The following is a 19,035-nucleotide window of genomic DNA, read 5'->3' on the forward strand; positions in this document are numbered from 1 at the left end:
TTAAATATTCCATGCCTGCTGGGCATGTTCAGTCCCTTTTGAAATTGATGGGGTTGTGAGTTGCCCTCTTTATGCTGAAGATTTTTTGCACTTCTACAAACCTCAGGATTGCCTTGAGTATGTTCCTACTCTTGCTTCTCAGGGCCACTTGTCAACATTTACCACCTGTGTTCAGGGATGGATATTTTACTACTTCTTTATCATAGCTTTGACAATAACATCGATGAATAATAATGGCAGGAATTACGTAACTCAGTTATATAACTGAGATCAGGGGAGAAGCATGTTCTTGACACCATGGGAAGCAGGTAGGTGGATGAGCATGTATGGTTTCTGCTGACCACATCCTTTCTGCTTAATCAGGAACTGCTGCTCTTCATCTGAACCATGATGGCATCAAAACCTCAGCCTTCTGAAGGCATTGTCTCTACATTTTGAAACTTTGCTGACTGAAACTATGATACTTAGCATTTTTTAAAGTACCGGTAATATAGGTAGACACTGCCAGAAACACAGAGCTCAGCATATATTATAGAACATATTACCAATCAGCTGTTTGATCTAGCAGTTCTGCTAACTTGGAGACAGCTGTCCCTTTTCATTTTTCACACTACCACCTCATGTGGGTAGACCGATCATATGATGTTAGCAAAATCCCAGCAAGTATTTTAGTAAAAGGTTAGGCACAATTTAGGCAGAGGGTGTACCAAGCAACAAGAAACGGAGCTGACTTTTTGCAGAAGGCTAATCTTACAAATTGAAATGGTGACTGTCAATGCAAAAAGTGTCAGAGGAGCACTTGACTTGCACTGCAATCCTATACTTTCCTGCTCAGAAGTAAGGCCAATTTAAGTTAGTGAGAATTGCTGTTGCATAAGAGTGCATAAAGTTACACCCTAAATTGTACTGAATTTTAAGACTTCAAAATAAGCTTATGTTCACTGAATGCAAGTGAAGTAATGTACCAAAATATATTTTAGTGGGTAACACTGAGGTTTGGGAACGTGTATTGCAACCAGAGGAATAGGATCACCATCACTGCAGTAAATCAAAGTCTAGATTACAGGTTTCCAAATCCTCTTAATTTGATTAAAAATAATCATCTTTATAAATTGATCCATGGTTTTATATCTGTTTGGAATTTTTTTTAAAAAGCTGTTCCTCTCTTGACTGAAGTTTAATAGCCAGGGGTCCCTTCTGGTAAGAGTTATAAATCAATGGTATATATAAGAACTAAGAACTAAGACTGGTTTACTGAACCAGACCAATCTCAAACTAGCCTAGTGTATTTCTTCTACCAGTGGCCAAGCATATGCTTCCATAAGCTCATAAACTTGATCTGAAGGTGATGGTCTTACCTTATTATTTCAGCACTGGATACCAAGAAGTGCGTTGTTCCTGCATATGGAGTTCTGCAGCTATTAGCTGTTGTGACTGAATGGAATTACTGATCATTAAATGCTTTATTTTATATTTAATTGACATTTCATTTGCTCATTAATTTTACTGAATGCCATAGAGCAGGTATGGGAAACCTGTGGTTCTCCAGGTGGTGTTAGACTCCAGCTCCCATTATCCTTGACAATTGGCTATCCGAGTGGGACTGGTGGAATTTGGAAGGCTACAAGCTCTATGGATACTAATTTGATCTAAGAAACTAGGCTCTCCTACCTTTACCTTTAAGGGCATTTGCCTTCTGCAGTCTTGAAAAGGAACAGGTGCCATGCTTTGGTTCATGAACGCACACACAAGTACTCCTCTCATCCAGAGTCTCATGTTGATTCTGATTTGCAGAAATGTGACCTCACCTAGCAGAGCTTCCCCTGTCGCTACAAAAGAAAGGAATGCTCTCCACATGCAGTGCTTTGTAGATGTAGACCAGATGAGGGACACATTTAACACTGCAGATGTTGTACAACACCCATCACCCCTGGCCATGCTTGCTGAGGCTGATGGGAGTTGTAGTTCAACAACATCTGCAGGGGTGGGGAGGTTTCCCACACCTGATTTAGACCTTCCCTCTCCTTCTGGGTATGGGATTCCCACAAGGAATCACTAGATCAGGGTGAGTGAGTTCATTGACTTGGTCCAGAGTTTCTCCATGAAGTCATCATTTGAAAGCATAAGAAGATTATTAATTGATCTATCCCTGGTCACTTACAGTATATGACTTCAGCATGGCTTAGGCTAAAGTAATAGTAGGTTTTAAACTAGGTGCGTGAACTAGCAAAAGTTAAACCTTTTTTATGTCTCATTGATTCCAGTGGAAAGGTAAAGTGTGTGCTTACATTTCCCCCATTGAAAATGCTAAATGTTGGCCTGAAAAGGCCTTATTTTTGCAGTCCCTATGCATGTACCCTAGTCAAGGCCAACCCTGTTAAACCTACATGACTTCATACATACCACGCCTTAGCGTGTTGACTTGAATGGATAATAGGTATAATATGGGTGTTGATAAATCATGGGGTTAGTCGCACATTAGAGTACAGTGGTACCTCGGTTGTCAAACGTAATCTGTTCTGGAAGACCGACTTCTGAAACATTTGACAACCGAGGTGCAAAGGGCCATCTGCAGCTTTCATTGAGGAAATTGAAAAACACACCACAGAAGCCATTCAACTTCTGAGGCGCATTTGAAAATGGAAGCAATTACTTCTGAGTTTTCGGCGTTCGAAAACCGAAACGTTTGGCTTCCGAGACACTCAAAAACCGAGGTACCACTGTATTATCATTTTGGGGTCCAGTCCCACCTGGGCTTTCTGATTGAATAGCCTAATTCGTAATTCATAAACATGTCTTATTTCTTCATTCCTTCCCTCGCCCTCTTTCTTCCAGGTACAGCAACAAGAAGCTGACTCTGACAACACAGTGCCAATCAGTGGTAATCTGGAACTATTTATAACGGAGCCTGTATTAGACGAGAGATTTGTTTTCAAATCTTCCCCCGTAAAAAGCCCTGCTTCTGAAAAGTCAGCTTCAGGAAAGGTCAGTGGCAAAAATGGATTTCCAACGGGCAGTGCAGTGCTGGAAAACTCTGCTGGCCTTTGTGTGTCCAATGGGACTCATAATGAGAGGGAGCCGTGCTGGGATCAAACTCTTCATCTTACAATCACGGACGATACGGCAAGCCGCAATGTGCCGCCTGGAGCACAACACCCCAATGTCACTTCTAAGCTGGAAGGCTTATGTGATATTCTGACTCCTTTGTCTGTGCCCAGTATACAGACGGAAAGAGCAAAGGCCTGTGGAGGGAAGCCCCGTGAGTCTAATGAGGTAAAAGCAGTCCATGATATTCCCTGTGCTCAGTATCTGTCCAAATCGGATTCCCAGGGAACCTTCGAAGCTGCAGAACCTGAGGTCAGAGATGCTGATTTATCATCCATGCACGAGCAGTTACAGATGCTTCTTTATGAGGGAGAAGACTGGGGCTGTGACTTCACTTGCGCAAGCAGCAAAGTTGGGAGTTCAGCAGCTGGGACTGATGCTGCCAAGGAGGTTGAAGGGCTGAACATTGCGAGGGATGTAAGCACTAGGCAGCATGTGCCAGGAAATCTAACAGAAGATAATCAGCTTGTCACAGAATTGGCAGGAGTAATGAAAGTCCACACTGATTACTGCAGTGCGCTAAAAGGAGATGGAGCATGTAGCCGTACATCCACGGACAACAGCTCTTTTGCACTACCTGCAGAAACAGATGCCATGTGTCTGTGCTCTGCCTTTGGACGCGAAACAGAAAAGCCATCTGTTCATCCATTAAGCAGCCATATCCAAAAGGAAAAGCCTGATCATAATAGATCTGCTCATATGTCTGATTATCTGGAAGAAACAATTATGACTGATGGTGGCTTCCAGTCTTGTAGAGTAGAATCTCCATTGAAACTTACAGAAGCTCCAGGCGATCCTTTAGAACATGGCCAAGAAATGTTAAAAGGCCTACCTGCTAATTATCCCAGCCCATTGTCTTGTATTGAACAGATTGTTCATTGTACAGATGGCCCCAAAGCAAAGCAGGCTGACGAGATGCCTACTAAAGAGTCTCATGTTACACTGCGCCACTCGAGAATAAAAGAGTGTGCTAATCTTGCTGAGCTTTCACTGAAAGAGGATTCATCCAGTAATTTCTCTGGCAAAAATAATGATCAATTTGGAACTGAAGAACACTTTTCAATTACAGTGGTCGATAAAAGCGTTGCAGAGAAATTTCAGGAGAAAGGAACTGAGTCAGAAATGAAAGCTCGAAGTGACAATAATTGTGATATTTATCATGTTTTGAGAGGCAATAATGGTAAAGATGTTCAAGCTGTATCTGATGCACAGAATTGCAGCTACCACACGGAAGAACGCAGTTCAGTTTTAGCTACTGAGCCTAAAGCTGTTGAGGGCAATGAAAAAATAGAGGGGCACAAAGCAGAACCAGTGTTCACAGCATCATACAAAGTTAGATTCTACACTGAAGTTCTGTTAGAAATAAACAAGAACAATGAAAATGACATGAGTGAAGAAAATAGGGACTTTGGGACAAGCATAGGGCAAACTGCCCTAGAATGCAAATATATGATGCCACCATCAGATTCTCATCAAACGATATCAGAAAAAAAATCTAGCATTACTGACCATTTAGAGTTAGGATTGGATTTTGCATGTTCTCCATCGGAACCTTGCAAGTCAGCAGCTTTAAACACTGTTCAGCCTTCAAGTATTATCAGAAATGAGTGTCACAGTACAGGTCAGGATAATCAAAATGCAAGCCATATGGTAGGCAATTCAATCGTTTGTGCTCAGCATAAGATTCGACAGGAAAGCATATGCGAAGGTTGTAGTACAAATGAACTAGTGTCAGGAAAGTTTGGTACAAATACACCAGAGGCAGTTGAAAGCCTAAGGCAAACTGAGTCCATGCAAGTAAGAGTTAAGAAGGATAAGGATGAACACTGGCAGAATCAGTATGAAAGGGTGGTGGAAAAAAGTAACACAGAGACAGTCCAGTGTGAGAGAGAAAGACAAATGTCTATTTCACATGATCCTGAGGAAACTGAAGTAGAACCTTATATGAGGAATCTAATCGATTCAGAACACACACATTCCTGGCACGAAAACAGTGAACTACAACAGGATGAGTACCAGCATGTAGGCAGAGAAAGTCAGACTAAAATAATCCCGTGTGAAAGGGGTGCCAGAGAAACTCAAAAGCCCACTGACTGTAACCTAGAGGAAGTGGAGCCTTACATGAGGGCACTTATTAATTCAGAACAGATGTATTCTTGGCATGATATTACAGACTTTGTGCATCCATTTGTGGTCCTTTCTGGTGAGCAAGCTGGTGTGTCTGAAGGGGGATTAGTGGGAGAGTGTGTAGTTCCATCTATAGGTCACAATCAAGCCACAGCATTCACAGATGGTGAGAGGCAAAGCCTAAATTCATCAGAGCATGCAATAGGGGACTTAGTCAACATCTTGCCTTGTGCCTCCAAGAACAGCCATCATTCTCAGGAACAGCTGCCACAGGTCAAAATTCAGCCATGCACTTCAGGAGCAACTGCAGGAGAAGGGAAGACGAAGTCGCAGGAATCCTCCAAACCCTGCAAGGCACCCTCACATCACAGTAGCACCGAAGACGTGAAGCGTAAGCAAGAAACCGTAAAGAAGAAGATGGCACCAAAGGTACAAATTAAGAAGCCGCGCCTTGAAGCAAAGGAAAATGTTTGCAACCAGGCCAGCTGTGTCAAAAAAGTCTCAAAAACAGAGGCTGGGCCAACTCACAGGGAAGAGAAGAGGGAACAACGGAAACTGCCTTGCAAAAAAGACAGCAAAGGTAAGTTTAGAAACTGATTTATTTTTTTAAATTGTCCTTACACATCAGCAGTCCTTTGGCAGAAATTCTCCTAGGCTCCAGACACAGGTCTTTCCTGTCTTTGCTTTCTGAGTTGCTTTGTAGGTGGAGATGCCAGAGATCAGGGGTGCCAGCTCTAGGGGCCTAGCCCTTGTTGGTCCCCTCAGTATTTTAGGGATAGGGGCCAGGGTCCCCCAATGTCCCATAAGCAAGGAGGCAAAATGCGGAGCCTAGCACAGTGCGGATCCAGTGGCCAGCTGCTGCTCCTCCTTTTCCTCCTACTGCCATGAAAGGGAAGGAGGGTCAAAGCAGAGTCCTGCCAGTGGCCATTGAATCTCCATGGTCACCATGCTAAGCTCCACCCCTAGTTGCTCTTGATGTCCTGTGCCAGACGTGTGTGATGTCATGTGTGTGACATTGCCCCCCTAATCGGCCTCACAAGCTGGCACCTCTGCCAGAGATTGAATGTAGAAACTATTATATGCAAAGCATGAGTTGTACCACTGAAGTATGGGCTCTCCCCAATTCAGTATTGTTTACCAAAAGAGAAGTATTGCTATCATCTGACGTCTCAGTCCCATGAAATTGTTATTGTGAGAAATCAGCTATTGCATACATGCTTAGTTTTCTCTACAAAACTGTGAGTCCTTACCCAATCGGTTAATAACTACCATCTTGTGTGCCCTTCCTTTTATTAAATATAATATAAAAAATGTGGTTTAGAATTAAATCAAACCACTCTGGTTTAATTGGATTGTGGACAGTGCTGCTTAATTAGACTCAGGGCTAGTGATAGTTTGGCACATGAACATATGTGTGAAGCTGTGGCTCCCATCTTCAGGGCCAGGGTTTGGACTCAAAACAGGGTTAGGGAACCAGAGGCTCTCCAAGTACTGCTAGACTATGAATCCCATCATCCTGGTTGGCACCGATGGGAGTTGTTGTCATATGCCATCCTAATATTTTAAAAGATTTTATAAATGGATATAAATAAACACCAGGAAGCTCAGAGGTTACCCACCACTGACTTAGAACATTTAAATAAACATTTATAAAGAAATAAACAATATTATGGAAGAATATTAATTTGCTTGCTACAATCGCTTCACTTGTGTTTCCCAAACTTGGATGTCCAGCTGCTTTTGAACTACAATTCCTATCATCCCTGACAACTGGTCTTGCTAGCTAGGGTTGATGGGACTTGTAGTCCAAAAACAGCTGGAGACCCAAGTTTGGGAAACGCTGCTCCAGGGTAAAGTGAAAAGGTTGATTGATTTTTCATCAGAAAAGAAACCCATAGCCCTAAGCAAAATAAATCTACATGGTTCACAATCTACAAGGTGTATGCATCATTGTTATTTTTAAACTCTTACAATGAACTTACAGGAATGACATGTCAACAGACATGTAATGTCTAAATTGGTCCTGAGGTTTTACTATGTGTTTAAGCCACTCACTGAATTGTGTTTTACTTCAAGCACCAAAGCTGGTGAAGAAAATCCAAGCTGAACTGTTCCCTGACCTCTCTGGAAATATCAAATTGTGCTGCCAGTTTAGTGAAATTCATGAAGACTCCACCATTACATGGACTAAAGACGCTAAGCTACTTGCCCAAGTTCACAGAAGGTAAGGAGAGCTACGCAATAAACATACATGCTTTTCAATGCCATTTGGATGGCTGGAGGGGAGTGTGCATGTTAGGGAGTGTGCTTATTTTGGTGACCAAAGCTCTGATGGTATCATGGGATGGAGAGAAATGACAGCTGCACCTAGTCAAGTGATATTGTAATAATGGATTACTTCAACAACCTTCAGATTGTCTGGGTAACATTCATTCATTCATTCACTTCTTCTTCTTCTTTGGCGATCACTCGTAGCCGAGTAAGATTGTCATCCATAAACACGGTTTTAACAATGAGTCTGTAAGTGACTGTGGAGGCCAGTTCTTGATCCACACATCCTTCCACAGTGGGGACATTGGTTTCCGGGTGGGAGTTGATCATGGTGTGGATTTGCCGAGCGTGCCTTCCTCTTAGCACTTTTCTCTCTTGCATCCTGAGTTTTATTGTCTTCAAAGCCCATGACACCTTTTGGTAAAGGCTGAGCAACAAACAGCCTTGCCATGTGCACAGTTCTATAGGTACGGGAGTGCTGCTGTCAGGAAGAGGAGTTATTGGTAGGAATCTCCTGCAAGCAGCAGTACACATAATGAGGGGTGGATGAGGACTGGTTGTGTGTGTGGATTATCTCTACAATTTGTGGATACAATAAATTATTGTACCATAGAGCAGTTAGTCAGTAGAACCAGTGAAAGAAGCAGGGCTTGATTGATTTAATCCTAAATGATTCCTGGATTCTAACACACGTTCTAAGCATTGACAGAGCACATGGAACCAGTGGCAACAGAACTAACAAATTCAACAAGTACAACACATGGCCTTTAATTTTATCAGGACAAGTTATTTGTGGTTTACTGTTGTAACAATTGTTTTCTCAAAATTTATTGATTGAAAATCAATAAAAGTAGTATTTAAAAAAAACCAAGTACTGCATCCTGTAGATATATTTGAAATGAACATTTATGGATTATAGCTCCTATAAAAAATCCTTTGCACATTTTGTAAACATATGAAACCTATGCTGTTGGAGTGGGTGGTATAGGTGAGTGTGGTACCCTATAGCTGTCAAGTGACTTCAGATGTATACATGGAATTGGGTCATTCAGGTGCATTTATTTACATGCTTGTTTGCTTTTAGGCCTGACTCAAATTTGGCTCACCATATCTGTTAGAAATGTTGCTAAGTATGAGATTCAGCAACTCATAGTGCTTGCCTTAAAATCAAGGCAAGTATTATGACTTCCATGTTCTTCCCCAGCTTGGATTTAAATCTGAGCTGAATAATAACTCCTTCCTAGCCACTTACTTGCCTACTGTTCCAGCAGCAATAACTAATAACAGTGGCCATATTTCCCTACATTCCAGTAATGGGGGTGGGGAACTAGAGGGAGAGGGGAAGGAAGACAAAGAGATCACACAAACCTCTGAAAAACTAAGCAGAAAAGGTATTAAAACACAAACATTCCAATGTTAACATCTCTTCTAGTGCAGGAGATGACTTTCCAGTATCCCTGGCAATAGTTCAAGCTGGTAAAAAGGACCAAGGGCTGTACCACTGCTGCTTGAAGAATATGTATGGGAAAGCGTCTGCAGAATTTCACCTGACCTCCGAAGGTAAATTCTAACATATTGTCTCTTAAGACAAACCACAATTAAAGGTGCTATTTTACTGTCTAAACCTTGCCTGTGTTGTTTTTGTTCTCTCTGCAGTATTGGAACATCTTTCCAGTCTTCAGGATGTTGAAGGTAAGTCCATTTGGAATTCTTCCTGTTCACCTATGGAGAATCGTGCCAAGGCATAATCGTACTTGGGCATATTCTTCATAGCTGTTACTAATTTGAGCCAGGGCTTGTTAGGACGCAGTGACAGAGATGGTTGTAATGTCTGCCCTGAAATATGTGAAGCAGTAATGTACAAGAAAGTCTGTCTGAGTATACATGAAGAGTCTTCCCATCAACACTGAGTCACCTTATTCTGAGCTCTCCTACGCTGATCGCATCAGCCACTCCTTGAGAGCCTAGCCCACATTCTGCTTTTGACTTTTTTTCTTGAAGAGGAACATTATACCTAGGTTCCCCATCATTATGGTTCCCTGGGTCTGCCTCACTCGCTTGGCGAAGGTTGCTGCTTTAGCTTGCAGGGTCAGAAAGCCCCATTGTAACTGAAGCAGCTGAAGTGGCCCCACAGGGACTCTGCTGAGAGAAAGGAACCATAACAATGAACTGTTTTGATACAAGCATTCCCGGTGCCCAAACATGTGGCCTTTGCAAAGTCTTGTGCTATGTAACACTACCCAAGGAGAAAGGCAAGGAATTAAGAGACGAGAAATACTTTCCCCATATGTTGCTATTTCTCTAATCGCTCCAGCATGTGTTTTGCTTTGCCCGTGCTAAACATAGATAACACTTTTGCCAACAGGTTTCATCACTGCTGGACATATTGTGCTAGTCAGCTTTAGCTTATTCAGTCTAGTGGATGGTTAGTTGTTCTGACTCTTCAAGAAGCAGCATTGATCATTCTGTCCCCTTTAAAAACAGTTGCATGGCTTTTCATTCGTTACCTGCAAATGCGTCTTTGTGTGCCTTTGCTATTGGAATTTGATACATGGATGGAATTGCTAAGAGGGGACTCCCAGGTAGTCGTAGAAATGGTAAAGAATGCAGTTCGGGATGGAAGGGTCTGTCAGCATCTGGAGGGCCATAGATTCCCTACTGATTTCCTGACCCCAAATACACAGCAACCACATCACCACTTGCCAGAAGGATTAGCCTTCCCCACAGCATGTTCAGGCTGCATTTCCAACAATGAAGATCCACGTAGGACCTGAAGCCTTGGATGCTTCCATGCATGATCACAGATGCTTTAAGCTCCACATCAACCTTCATCACAGAGTTTATTCCTCCTCTGCCCAAGTCTAAAGTTGTCATTTATTTGTACTGAAAACATTACAGTGAATTAAAGTAAACAGGAAGAAAAGAAAAAGGTTACAATAACAAAATAGCAAAAGAATATAATTAAGGTTACAGAGCTATATACTATATATGTAAATGGATATACTTGTTGCTTCCCTAAAAAAAATACGTCTAAAGTTGAAGAAAAGTTGAAAAGGGTTCATTTGCTACATGAGCACCATAGAAAGAACTCTTATCTTTGGATGCTGTCATATAGTGGTTGTTGATGTCAACACTGCACTGCCTGGAGGTCTATAGATATTGGGGTGGTTAAGCAGGTTATTCATATAAATTCTGGAACAGATTTAGGGGGTTACACCCAATTATTGTTTGCTGTGGCATGTGGGTTAAGTGACTGATTCACCATGAACATAATCTACCAGTTTTGCACACTGCCAAAATTACAGTACCTTAATGTGGATACCATGAGCAAGACATGGCCAACAGGAGGAAGAGATACATGGCAACCACGAATCTGTCGGTAGTACGAATCAGCCTCAGAATCAGTACTAACATTTTGCAGTACCTTGCAGTATATCAAAAACCACTACATAGTAACCCTCACTATCAGAAATGCTTTTCAAAAATTATGTGATTCTGCAGTATTAAGAAGGGCATGAAAAATCCCAGAAGCCCTCATACATTCCCCCCCCCCGAGCCTTCTTTCTGTCTCCTTTGCTTCCTCTAGTTTGATTCCTCCCCGCCCCCCAGTTGATTTCTCTTTGGTGCGCATATGCATAAACTTTTTTACTCAGCAGAATGTAGTTTCTTCGTTGAGGTCTTATGCATATTTATATATTTGTAGGGTTGGAAGAGATTGAATTCTTAGAGCTTATGTTCAGGGAAGATTTCATCAGTGATAGTTATTTCGGCAACAGCCTGCATGGGAGGATTATAACCGAAGAGCTGCATTTTGGGGAAGGAGTGCACCGAAAGGCTTTCCGAAGCAAAGTCATGCAAGGCTTAGTTCCCGTGTTCGGCCCCGGACACCCCTGTGTTCTGAAAGTGCACAATGCTATTGCATATGGGACCAGGAACAACAATGAACTCATGAAAAAGAATTACAAATTGGCACTGCAGGTAAGTGCTTGCTGTACCCTTCTGTAATCAAGGCCTGTGGGGACATCCAAGCTTTTAAACTATGGCCACGGTTAACTGTGTTAATTGTTTCCTTTCTTGCCATGCCACTGGATTCTCTTTTATATAGGAATGTTATGTTCAGAACACGGCAAGAGAGTACGCCAAGATATATGCTGCGGAAACAAAACCTCTGGAGGGCTTTGGAGAGGTGCCTGAGTGAGTAACATTTTTTAAAAAATAAAACGTGTGTTGCAACTGTAACAATGGTGTGATGGATAACATCCACACCTAGCTCCATGCATGCTGTTGGACAAGAATGAGAATTAGGAGTGAATTAGCCTCTCTTTCTTCTATTATTTCCTCTGCCTTGAATACTGGATTATGTAAGCCAGTGGTTTTCAACTAGTGTGCCTTGGCACCCTGGGGTGCCTTGAATGATAGTCAGGGGTGCCGCAGGCAATACTGGCCTCTGTCCTTCTTTCCTTCCCTCCCTCCCTCTGATGCCTTCTTGCATCTCTGCCTCCCAAAGGCTTCTGTGGCTGTTTATTGCAGCAGCCCTGGCTACAAGCTCTGCAGGCAAATGGTGCCTTTGGGGCTGGTCATAGGTGCTGGTTGCCAGGAGCTGAGGTGGCCTCGGAATAAGCAAGCAAGTGGGTGAGGGAGCCCAGCCAGCCAGTCCACCAGCCCTTGCTGTTGGAAATGGACATTGGAGGGTGTTCAAAAAAGGATGAGAAGCTGCCAGCTTTGCAAGCAAGGGGTGACATAACTAGGTTCCTGATCCCCACAGGGGTGCCACATTATAATGTAGTTGGTCAAGGGAGCCGCGGCCTCAAAAAGGTTGAAAACCTCTGGTGAAATCTCTCCAGGGCAAGGGATTGTCATCTTATCCTTTTTTCATCATGCACACAAGAAACAAACAATGGGTGGCATTCAACTAAATATTTATGCTAGCACAGAAATTATCTCTAGTGCAATGGGTCTCCCCTCCCAATCCTCTACTTGTGCATGCCCTATGTCACCCCCAAATCTGCTCTGGAGGGTTGGTGGGGAGCTCCAGAACAGATGGGGGTGAAGATTCAATTGTGCAAGAGAAAACTTTGCGTCAGCAGAACATTCTCCTTAGTGCTGCACTGAGTACAACCCAATGTATCTGAAGCACTTTGAGCACTCAAATTGCTGTTAATGCAAACTATTATCGTTATCATTATTATTATTTGTTGTGGGGCGCCAGCTCAACACTTCACATTGGTAAGGAAACGCCGTTTAAATGCTGTAATGGATGGCTGGACCAGCATGACCTCAGATCTTTTTCAAAGGATTTGCTGTTCCACTGTAGGATAGTCATATATAGCCACCTCCTGAAGTGATCGCTGAAATTCCTTCTTGTTCATGCATGACGTTGGGGATGAGTCTTGCATATTCCTGAAATTTGTCATCTCTTTCAAGAGGATATAAGATACCTCCTTCAGATGCATCTGAATCATTTAAAAGTATCTTAGTGAGGGAGACACGTAATACATTGTGCAGGTTAACCTGAAATAAATTTAATAGGCACCTGCCATGTGTGGCAGGACAGAGTCTCATAACACAAAGATGTGCTCTTCCAAGCCCATGTTTGCACTTCTGTCTCAGCAACAGCTACACTGACTTGCTCATGCCCACAGAATGTAAGATGGCAGGATCCCCAAGGATGTGCTTTATGGGGAGTTGGGTTCAGGTACCAGGCCTGTTGGCAGACCAACTCTGCATTATAAAGATGTCTGTGAATGTGGTGTGAAGACTGGCAACAACAACCCTGCCCTGTAGTTCCTGGAAGCAGCAGTGAGGTTGTGTATCCACAGCAGCAGCCAGAGGAGAATGCTAGGAGGAGCGCAGAGAGAAGAAATGCCATGTTGCATCTGGAACAGCAAAAGCAGACGCCTTCACCTGCTCCATCTGCAATAAAACATGTCATTCCTCCACCGACACAGCAGGCATTGTAACTCTCCCAACGGTTTCACTTTACCCTTGCATTCTTCCATTGTCTCTTGAGACACACCGATGCCAACAATAATGCAAAGAAAGAGAGAGACAGTTTGTCCTGGTTGTGTGCATCAACCCTCTCTGTTCAGCAGGGCTGCTACTTCATTTCTAGATCTGCAGTAAAAAAATATTGGTTCAAACAAGGTGAAAGTGCAGAGTTAAAAATAGAAGTCGCCTCTGGAAAATGTAAAGGGAAGATGCGAGCAGCACATCTGAGCACACTGTGCTGGGCCTGAGCTCTGGAGGCGATGATGGAATAGCTTTAGGGCTCTTATTTACACATCACAACAGCTGTACTCATATCTATGAAGGATTTTCCAAGCGGAAACCCAGCTCAAAAACGCTGCGGTAATTTGCTAAAGAATCCTGTTCCAGCTCTTCCTAAAAATGTGTCCCTCCTGACCTCTCCAAACACTTTACTTCCTTGAGTCTGTTTCTTTATTTTTTTAAATCGAAGTTATCACAGACTACTTTTCCGAAGCTGAAAACTATATGTTACAAAGAACTAGGGGTGGGTGGAATGGCCTTTATCTAGCTCATTTCTGTTTTTCATCTGTTGACTGGTAAGTTCCGTTCCATTTCCATGCAGAGGTGTTTTTTTAAAGGGAAAATCCACACAGATGTAGTTGATTTAACCATAATCCTGATGTGATCTCCCCCTCATGCCCCTTTAGTGTTCCTTTTACACGTGTTGAAAATCTTACAGCAGTTCCCCCAGGAGTGACAGCATTTTACAATGTGCCATCAGTCTCAGAGAGAACATACAGAAAAAAATACAGCAGTCTGCATGGACTCATGAGTGCAGCCTTAAGCGCTGCCTAGGATTATAATGTGTCATTGTCTTATTTATTGGTTTTCATTTTAGAATCATTCCTATTTTCCTTGTTCATCGGCCCAAGAACAACGTCCCTTATGCAACCGTGGAAGAGGAGCTAATTGGAGAATTCGTGAAATACTCCATCAGGGATGGAAAAGAAATAAACTTCCTGCGAAGAGACTCGGAAGCTGGCCAGAAATGCTGCACCTTTCAGCACTGGGTGTACGAGAGAACCAGTGGCAGCTTGCTTGTAACAGATATGCAAGGTGAGCGTCTCATCACTACATGGCCGTGTTAGATGTCAAGCTGATGGAAGTGTAGCAGCTGACAAGTGAGCGATGAAGTCCCTGGTTCAAGCCTCACTTCAGCCAGAGGTTCACTGGCTGACGTCAGGCAAACCATTCATCTCACAGACAAAGCCCCGTCCCCATATCTGCGGTATCAGTAAGGCCACCCTCCCAACATTGGTGTCAATGGGTGAGTGGAATGGCAGTGGTAGGGTTGCATAGCCACACTGGTGGGAGGGATAGATCTGTTCCACCAGTGTATCCATGCAGCTCAGACCTTGCCACTGCCCAGCCCTGTCCAAATAAGCTGCAGAAAGGCTGGTGTTGGGGAGGCCTCTCTGCAGCTCCACCCAACACCTGGGCTGCTACTGTGTAGTATGATGAAAATTAGGGGTGCACAAGCATGGAAGTGAATTCTTCTACCTTCAGGCATTCTTCCCAAAGCTTGAAATTCCATCTGGGTGTCAAAGAAGGGATAGAGCACTGCGTTCCTTTTTTGTTAGCCTGAAGCTACAAAGGAAGGCGCTTCCTCTGCTCTATGACCAGCATAGAAGCAGAGCAGGTTCCATTTGTGTGTTTGTGTGTGTTTTGCTGTTCCGTGTGGTGGGGAGGAGGCCCCCCTCAATGGAGGGTGGCACTTAGAACAGTAACTAAGTTTAACCTGGAAGCTTCTATAAACGTCAGACATCACGTGACCCACGTGATTCGCAGTTTGGAAGTTTAGACAGCCCATCACGTTGGGAGTGGGAGTGGCCTGGGCTTTCAGGAATGTATATAAGCAGTTGCTTTGTCCCTGTTTCCCAGTTATGTAGTTCAATAAAGGTTCTTGCTGTGTCCTGCCTCCTGGGAACCCACCTACACTTCACCTTCCTGGTCGGGTTCACATGGAAGAAGAAATAGTTTGGTAACCCTCCCTCCCACAGTCTATTGTTGCAGTTGGTGCTCAGCTGGTTTTTCCTGTGACTCTTGCCCTGGGCCCAAGTTGGGTAGAGGTTTGTAAGCTGAAAGTGTGACTAACCCATGATCAGGTCACCCCTTCAGTAGCTGCTGCAGGCTGGATGCCTGCAGGTACAGTACATCACTGACTAAAGTAGAACTCCTGTCAAAAGATTTATGGATATTTCCTTTTCTCCAGCCTCCTCAAGGCTGCAGCGCTTTTTATTCAGAATGTGTTACCTCCTGTCAGAGGAAAGAAATGAATTATCTACCTGCTGTGGCAAGTATTCAGCTTCCACAATGGTGCTATATTCAACTAATATAACAAATGCAGCAAGAAATTCCTACATTTTTCCACTGCTGGTAACCGGTTTGAAAAGAGGATAGAAAGCATTATAGGTTCTTTTTCAAAAAAGAAATGTGCAGTGTTCATTTCAGTTCATCTGTTACTCTTCACAAGGTCTTATTGTTAGGTTCAGACTTTGGCACACAAGCTCAGCTGGGTGTACTCCCAAGGGAAACAAGCCCTCTGCCAGCACAGCAGAAGTTTTACTGGTGCAGGCAGCAATTGGGTTGTGCACAGTGGGCTGGGCTGAGAGCTGCTGCTTCAGTTGTTGACTGAGCTGCTCTCCTATGGCTACTGGCAGTGAATGGGCTGGCCTGGGAATGCCTGCACTCTCTTTGGTGTGCTCACAGAGCCATTCTCACCTGTGGCACTGCTGAGTTGAAGCTGCTGCCAGTGATTGGGCTTGGCTGGAACCACTTGCCTGCCCACATTCCCCCAACGCGCAACGACTGGTCCACATTCAGCTGCAGTCCATGTTGTGGCTGCTCTGAGATGGTTAAGTCCACAGTCTAAAATTGCCTAACTGCATTACTGAGTGTGTCTTGTACTAGTCACATTTTTGGCAAAAAAGAGGTTTCAGCAATGCAATGTTGGGGCTGCAGGATTTCAATGCCTCTCTGCCTGTGAGCAGGCCTCACCGAGGTGCAATGGGCATAATGGCTTGCGACCAACCAAATCAGCACAGTCGTAACTTTTCATACCAAGTGGGCCACCATTTTCAACCTGTAAAATGCAGCTGCACACTGCCTTGCCGTGTGAGGGTGGGGGAGCAAGGCCAAACTTTGATGCACATCCTCAGTCCTTGCACTGCCTTCCCATAGCCCCCTAAGTGAGGTGCTGGGCTTTGGGAAGGAGGTGGGAGGGTCCTATAGCCCTCCCACCTTCTTCCCCAAGCTGGGAAAGTGCAACTAGGCTTTGGGAAGGAAGAGGAATGGTTCTAGGACCCTGTCAGAGCCCTCATGCCTCCTTCCCAGTGCCTCCTTACCCAGCTTTGGGAAGGCAGTGTGAGGTCTGTGCGTGTCAAATGTTGCCGAGGGCCATGTGTGGCCCTCAAGCCGCACATTGGACTATTCTGAACTAAATCATTCCATGCATGGAACAACTTCTGTGATCGCAACAGAAGGAGGTGAGGTTCTGTGGAGCTCACTTGGCCATAGTGATCATTGTGTGACCTTGGCCCGTTCCCTTGTGTCTTAGCCTCATCTAGGTATCTCACACAAAAAGAGGAAGGCAGAGAACCATATGCCCCGGTCGAATCTCCTTGGAGGAAGGGCAGAGTAAAAACGCAATAAACAAACACTCAAGTGCATTCCACCCTGTGAGTTGTGATCTTTGCGGATTCAGGATCCCCACTGCAGATCTTTATTGGGACACCAGAACCGAACAAAGAGTGGAGGGTCAGATCCAAAAAGTCTTCCTGAGCCGAAGCAGCTCATCAAGAGGCACAGTAGTGGGGCAAAAGGTGCAGATAAGCCTTAAGAGGAAGAGATGCTCCAGAGTAGACCTATATTCAATGACAGTGCTGAATGAATAACCTGCCTTGCAGCAATGAAATATTTGTGACGGTATATACAGAGAGTGTGATGGATAGCATCTGTAATCAGCAGTGAAGCCAATAAAAACTGCATTAATATATAACGCTTTTCTATACATGAAATACCCCTGTGTGATCCCGGCTTGCTGTTTTATTTTGTAGGTGTAGGAATGAAACTAACCGACGTTGGCATAGCAACACAGGCCAAAGGGTGAGTGAAGCAGCACCATTTTTTAATGACCTGGTTTCCCCCCCCCCCATTGTTGTCTCAGCCTTGTGATGTTGCAAACTTAATAGAGAAGGTTGCAGCACGCAGCATCCATTTTATGCCACAGCTCTTAAAAGCAAAATGCATTTCAGTAGGGCTTCCTTGCTGACTTCTTCTGGTGGATAAAATGTTAATGGAACCTTCCTTTTGAAAGGGCTCATTGGTTTGCTTCTGGGAGAGGGAGTGATAAACACACTGCAGACACTCTTGGTTGTCCCCCTACCCCCCATACAATATCATGTTCCACCTAACCCATCTGGGAACAAACCATCATTCTTCCTAACAGGTGTGTGTGTGTGTGTGTGTGTGTGTGTGTGTGTAGCAGCAGCCAAAGGATATAGTAGTATTATTTTGCTCAAATCCATTATCAGGGCTCACCAATGTAGAGCTCACAGTATTAGAGTTAATATCAGTGCAGACCTCACTGGCACAGAATGCACAAACTGAGCTCTACCCACATACTTGATGCAGTTTTGCTGTGTTAGCCAGTACAGGGTGAATCAAGAGCTTCCTTGATAAAAGGGAAGCATTAAGGGGGAAGTGATGTGCGAAGGTAACAAACCATTAAACCAAGAAATGATCTGTTGGAATTCTATGAAAACAAATTGTGTGGGTGGGTTTTTTAAAATACATTTTTATGAATTTAAAAAAGAGGTGACATGTTATGCTCAAGATTCAGAACCCTAGTTGCATGGGGAAATTCATTCCATCCTTTCCTTGCTTTGGTTACTCCTAAAAGACTTCATCAAAGTTTATGCATCTTCTGTATGCTTCCAAGAGTCTGCTTAGGTCCAGCAATTTGCATACATGCTGTAAAAAAGTAAAATAGGGGACAAGATGTATTCAACATAAATTCTTCTAGATAAGAAAGGAGATAGGAAAGATATTTTTAAATGATCCATAGTGGCTATGAATATTTTCTTCAAGAAAAACTAGCTGGGTGCGGAGAGAATAAAATAATGTACTGTACTAGGAAAGAAAAAGGAAATGTTTACATTGCTGGAAGGAAACTGAAACAATGATGTAATGCAGCCTACTCAGAATGGTCTGCTTTGTCTTTAAATATAAATTGCCCAGAGTACCATATCATGCAAATCACTGAGAATCACGATGCTAATTTGCAAGTGAAAGCAGAGGTGGGTGGATAAGAAAATTCAACCCATCAACTACATAGTTAGAAACTAGGAGCCACCTGAAATGCAAAACAACATGATTCCACAGAGGATCTTTCCATTTTCTTGCCTTCAACATGTACTTCTGCATTTTTTAAAAGAGTAATGGTGGACCAATGTGGTCTCTTGTTTGCTCGTTTGTTTATATATTTATTAGTGTTAGTTATTAGGA

At 43.5% G+C, this 19,035-nt stretch overlaps 1 protein-coding gene across 4 annotated transcripts in view; it reads left to right on the forward strand.

Moving 5' to 3' along the window:
* ALPK2 (alpha kinase 2) overlaps positions 1–19,035 on the forward strand; it is a 71,763-nt gene that overhangs the window by 36,390 nt on the left and 16,338 nt on the right. For 3 of the 4 annotated variants that reach the window (XM_081212612.1, XM_081212614.1, XM_081212613.1), the window contains 8 exons: positions 2,836–5,812; positions 7,309–7,456; positions 8,936–9,063; positions 9,160–9,195; positions 11,207–11,481; positions 11,609–11,697; positions 14,369–14,586; positions 17,586–17,634. In XM_081212612.1, coding sequence (XP_081068738.1) covers positions 2,836–5,812; positions 7,309–7,456; positions 8,936–9,063; positions 9,160–9,195; positions 11,207–11,481; positions 11,609–11,697; positions 14,369–14,586; positions 17,586–17,634 — 3,920 coding nt within the window. Of the gene's footprint in view, positions 1–2,835; positions 5,813–7,308; positions 7,457–8,935; positions 9,064–9,159; positions 9,196–11,206; positions 11,482–11,608; positions 11,698–14,368; positions 14,587–17,585; positions 17,635–19,035 lie in introns of those variants that run through there. The other variant, XR_014012838.1, reaches the window with a different exon arrangement.

Source organism: Podarcis bocagei (assembly GCF_964188305.1).
Source record: "Podarcis bocagei genome assembly, chromosome: 11".
Classification (NCBI taxonomy): Eukaryota; Metazoa; Chordata; class Lepidosauria; order Squamata; family Lacertidae; genus Podarcis; species Podarcis bocagei.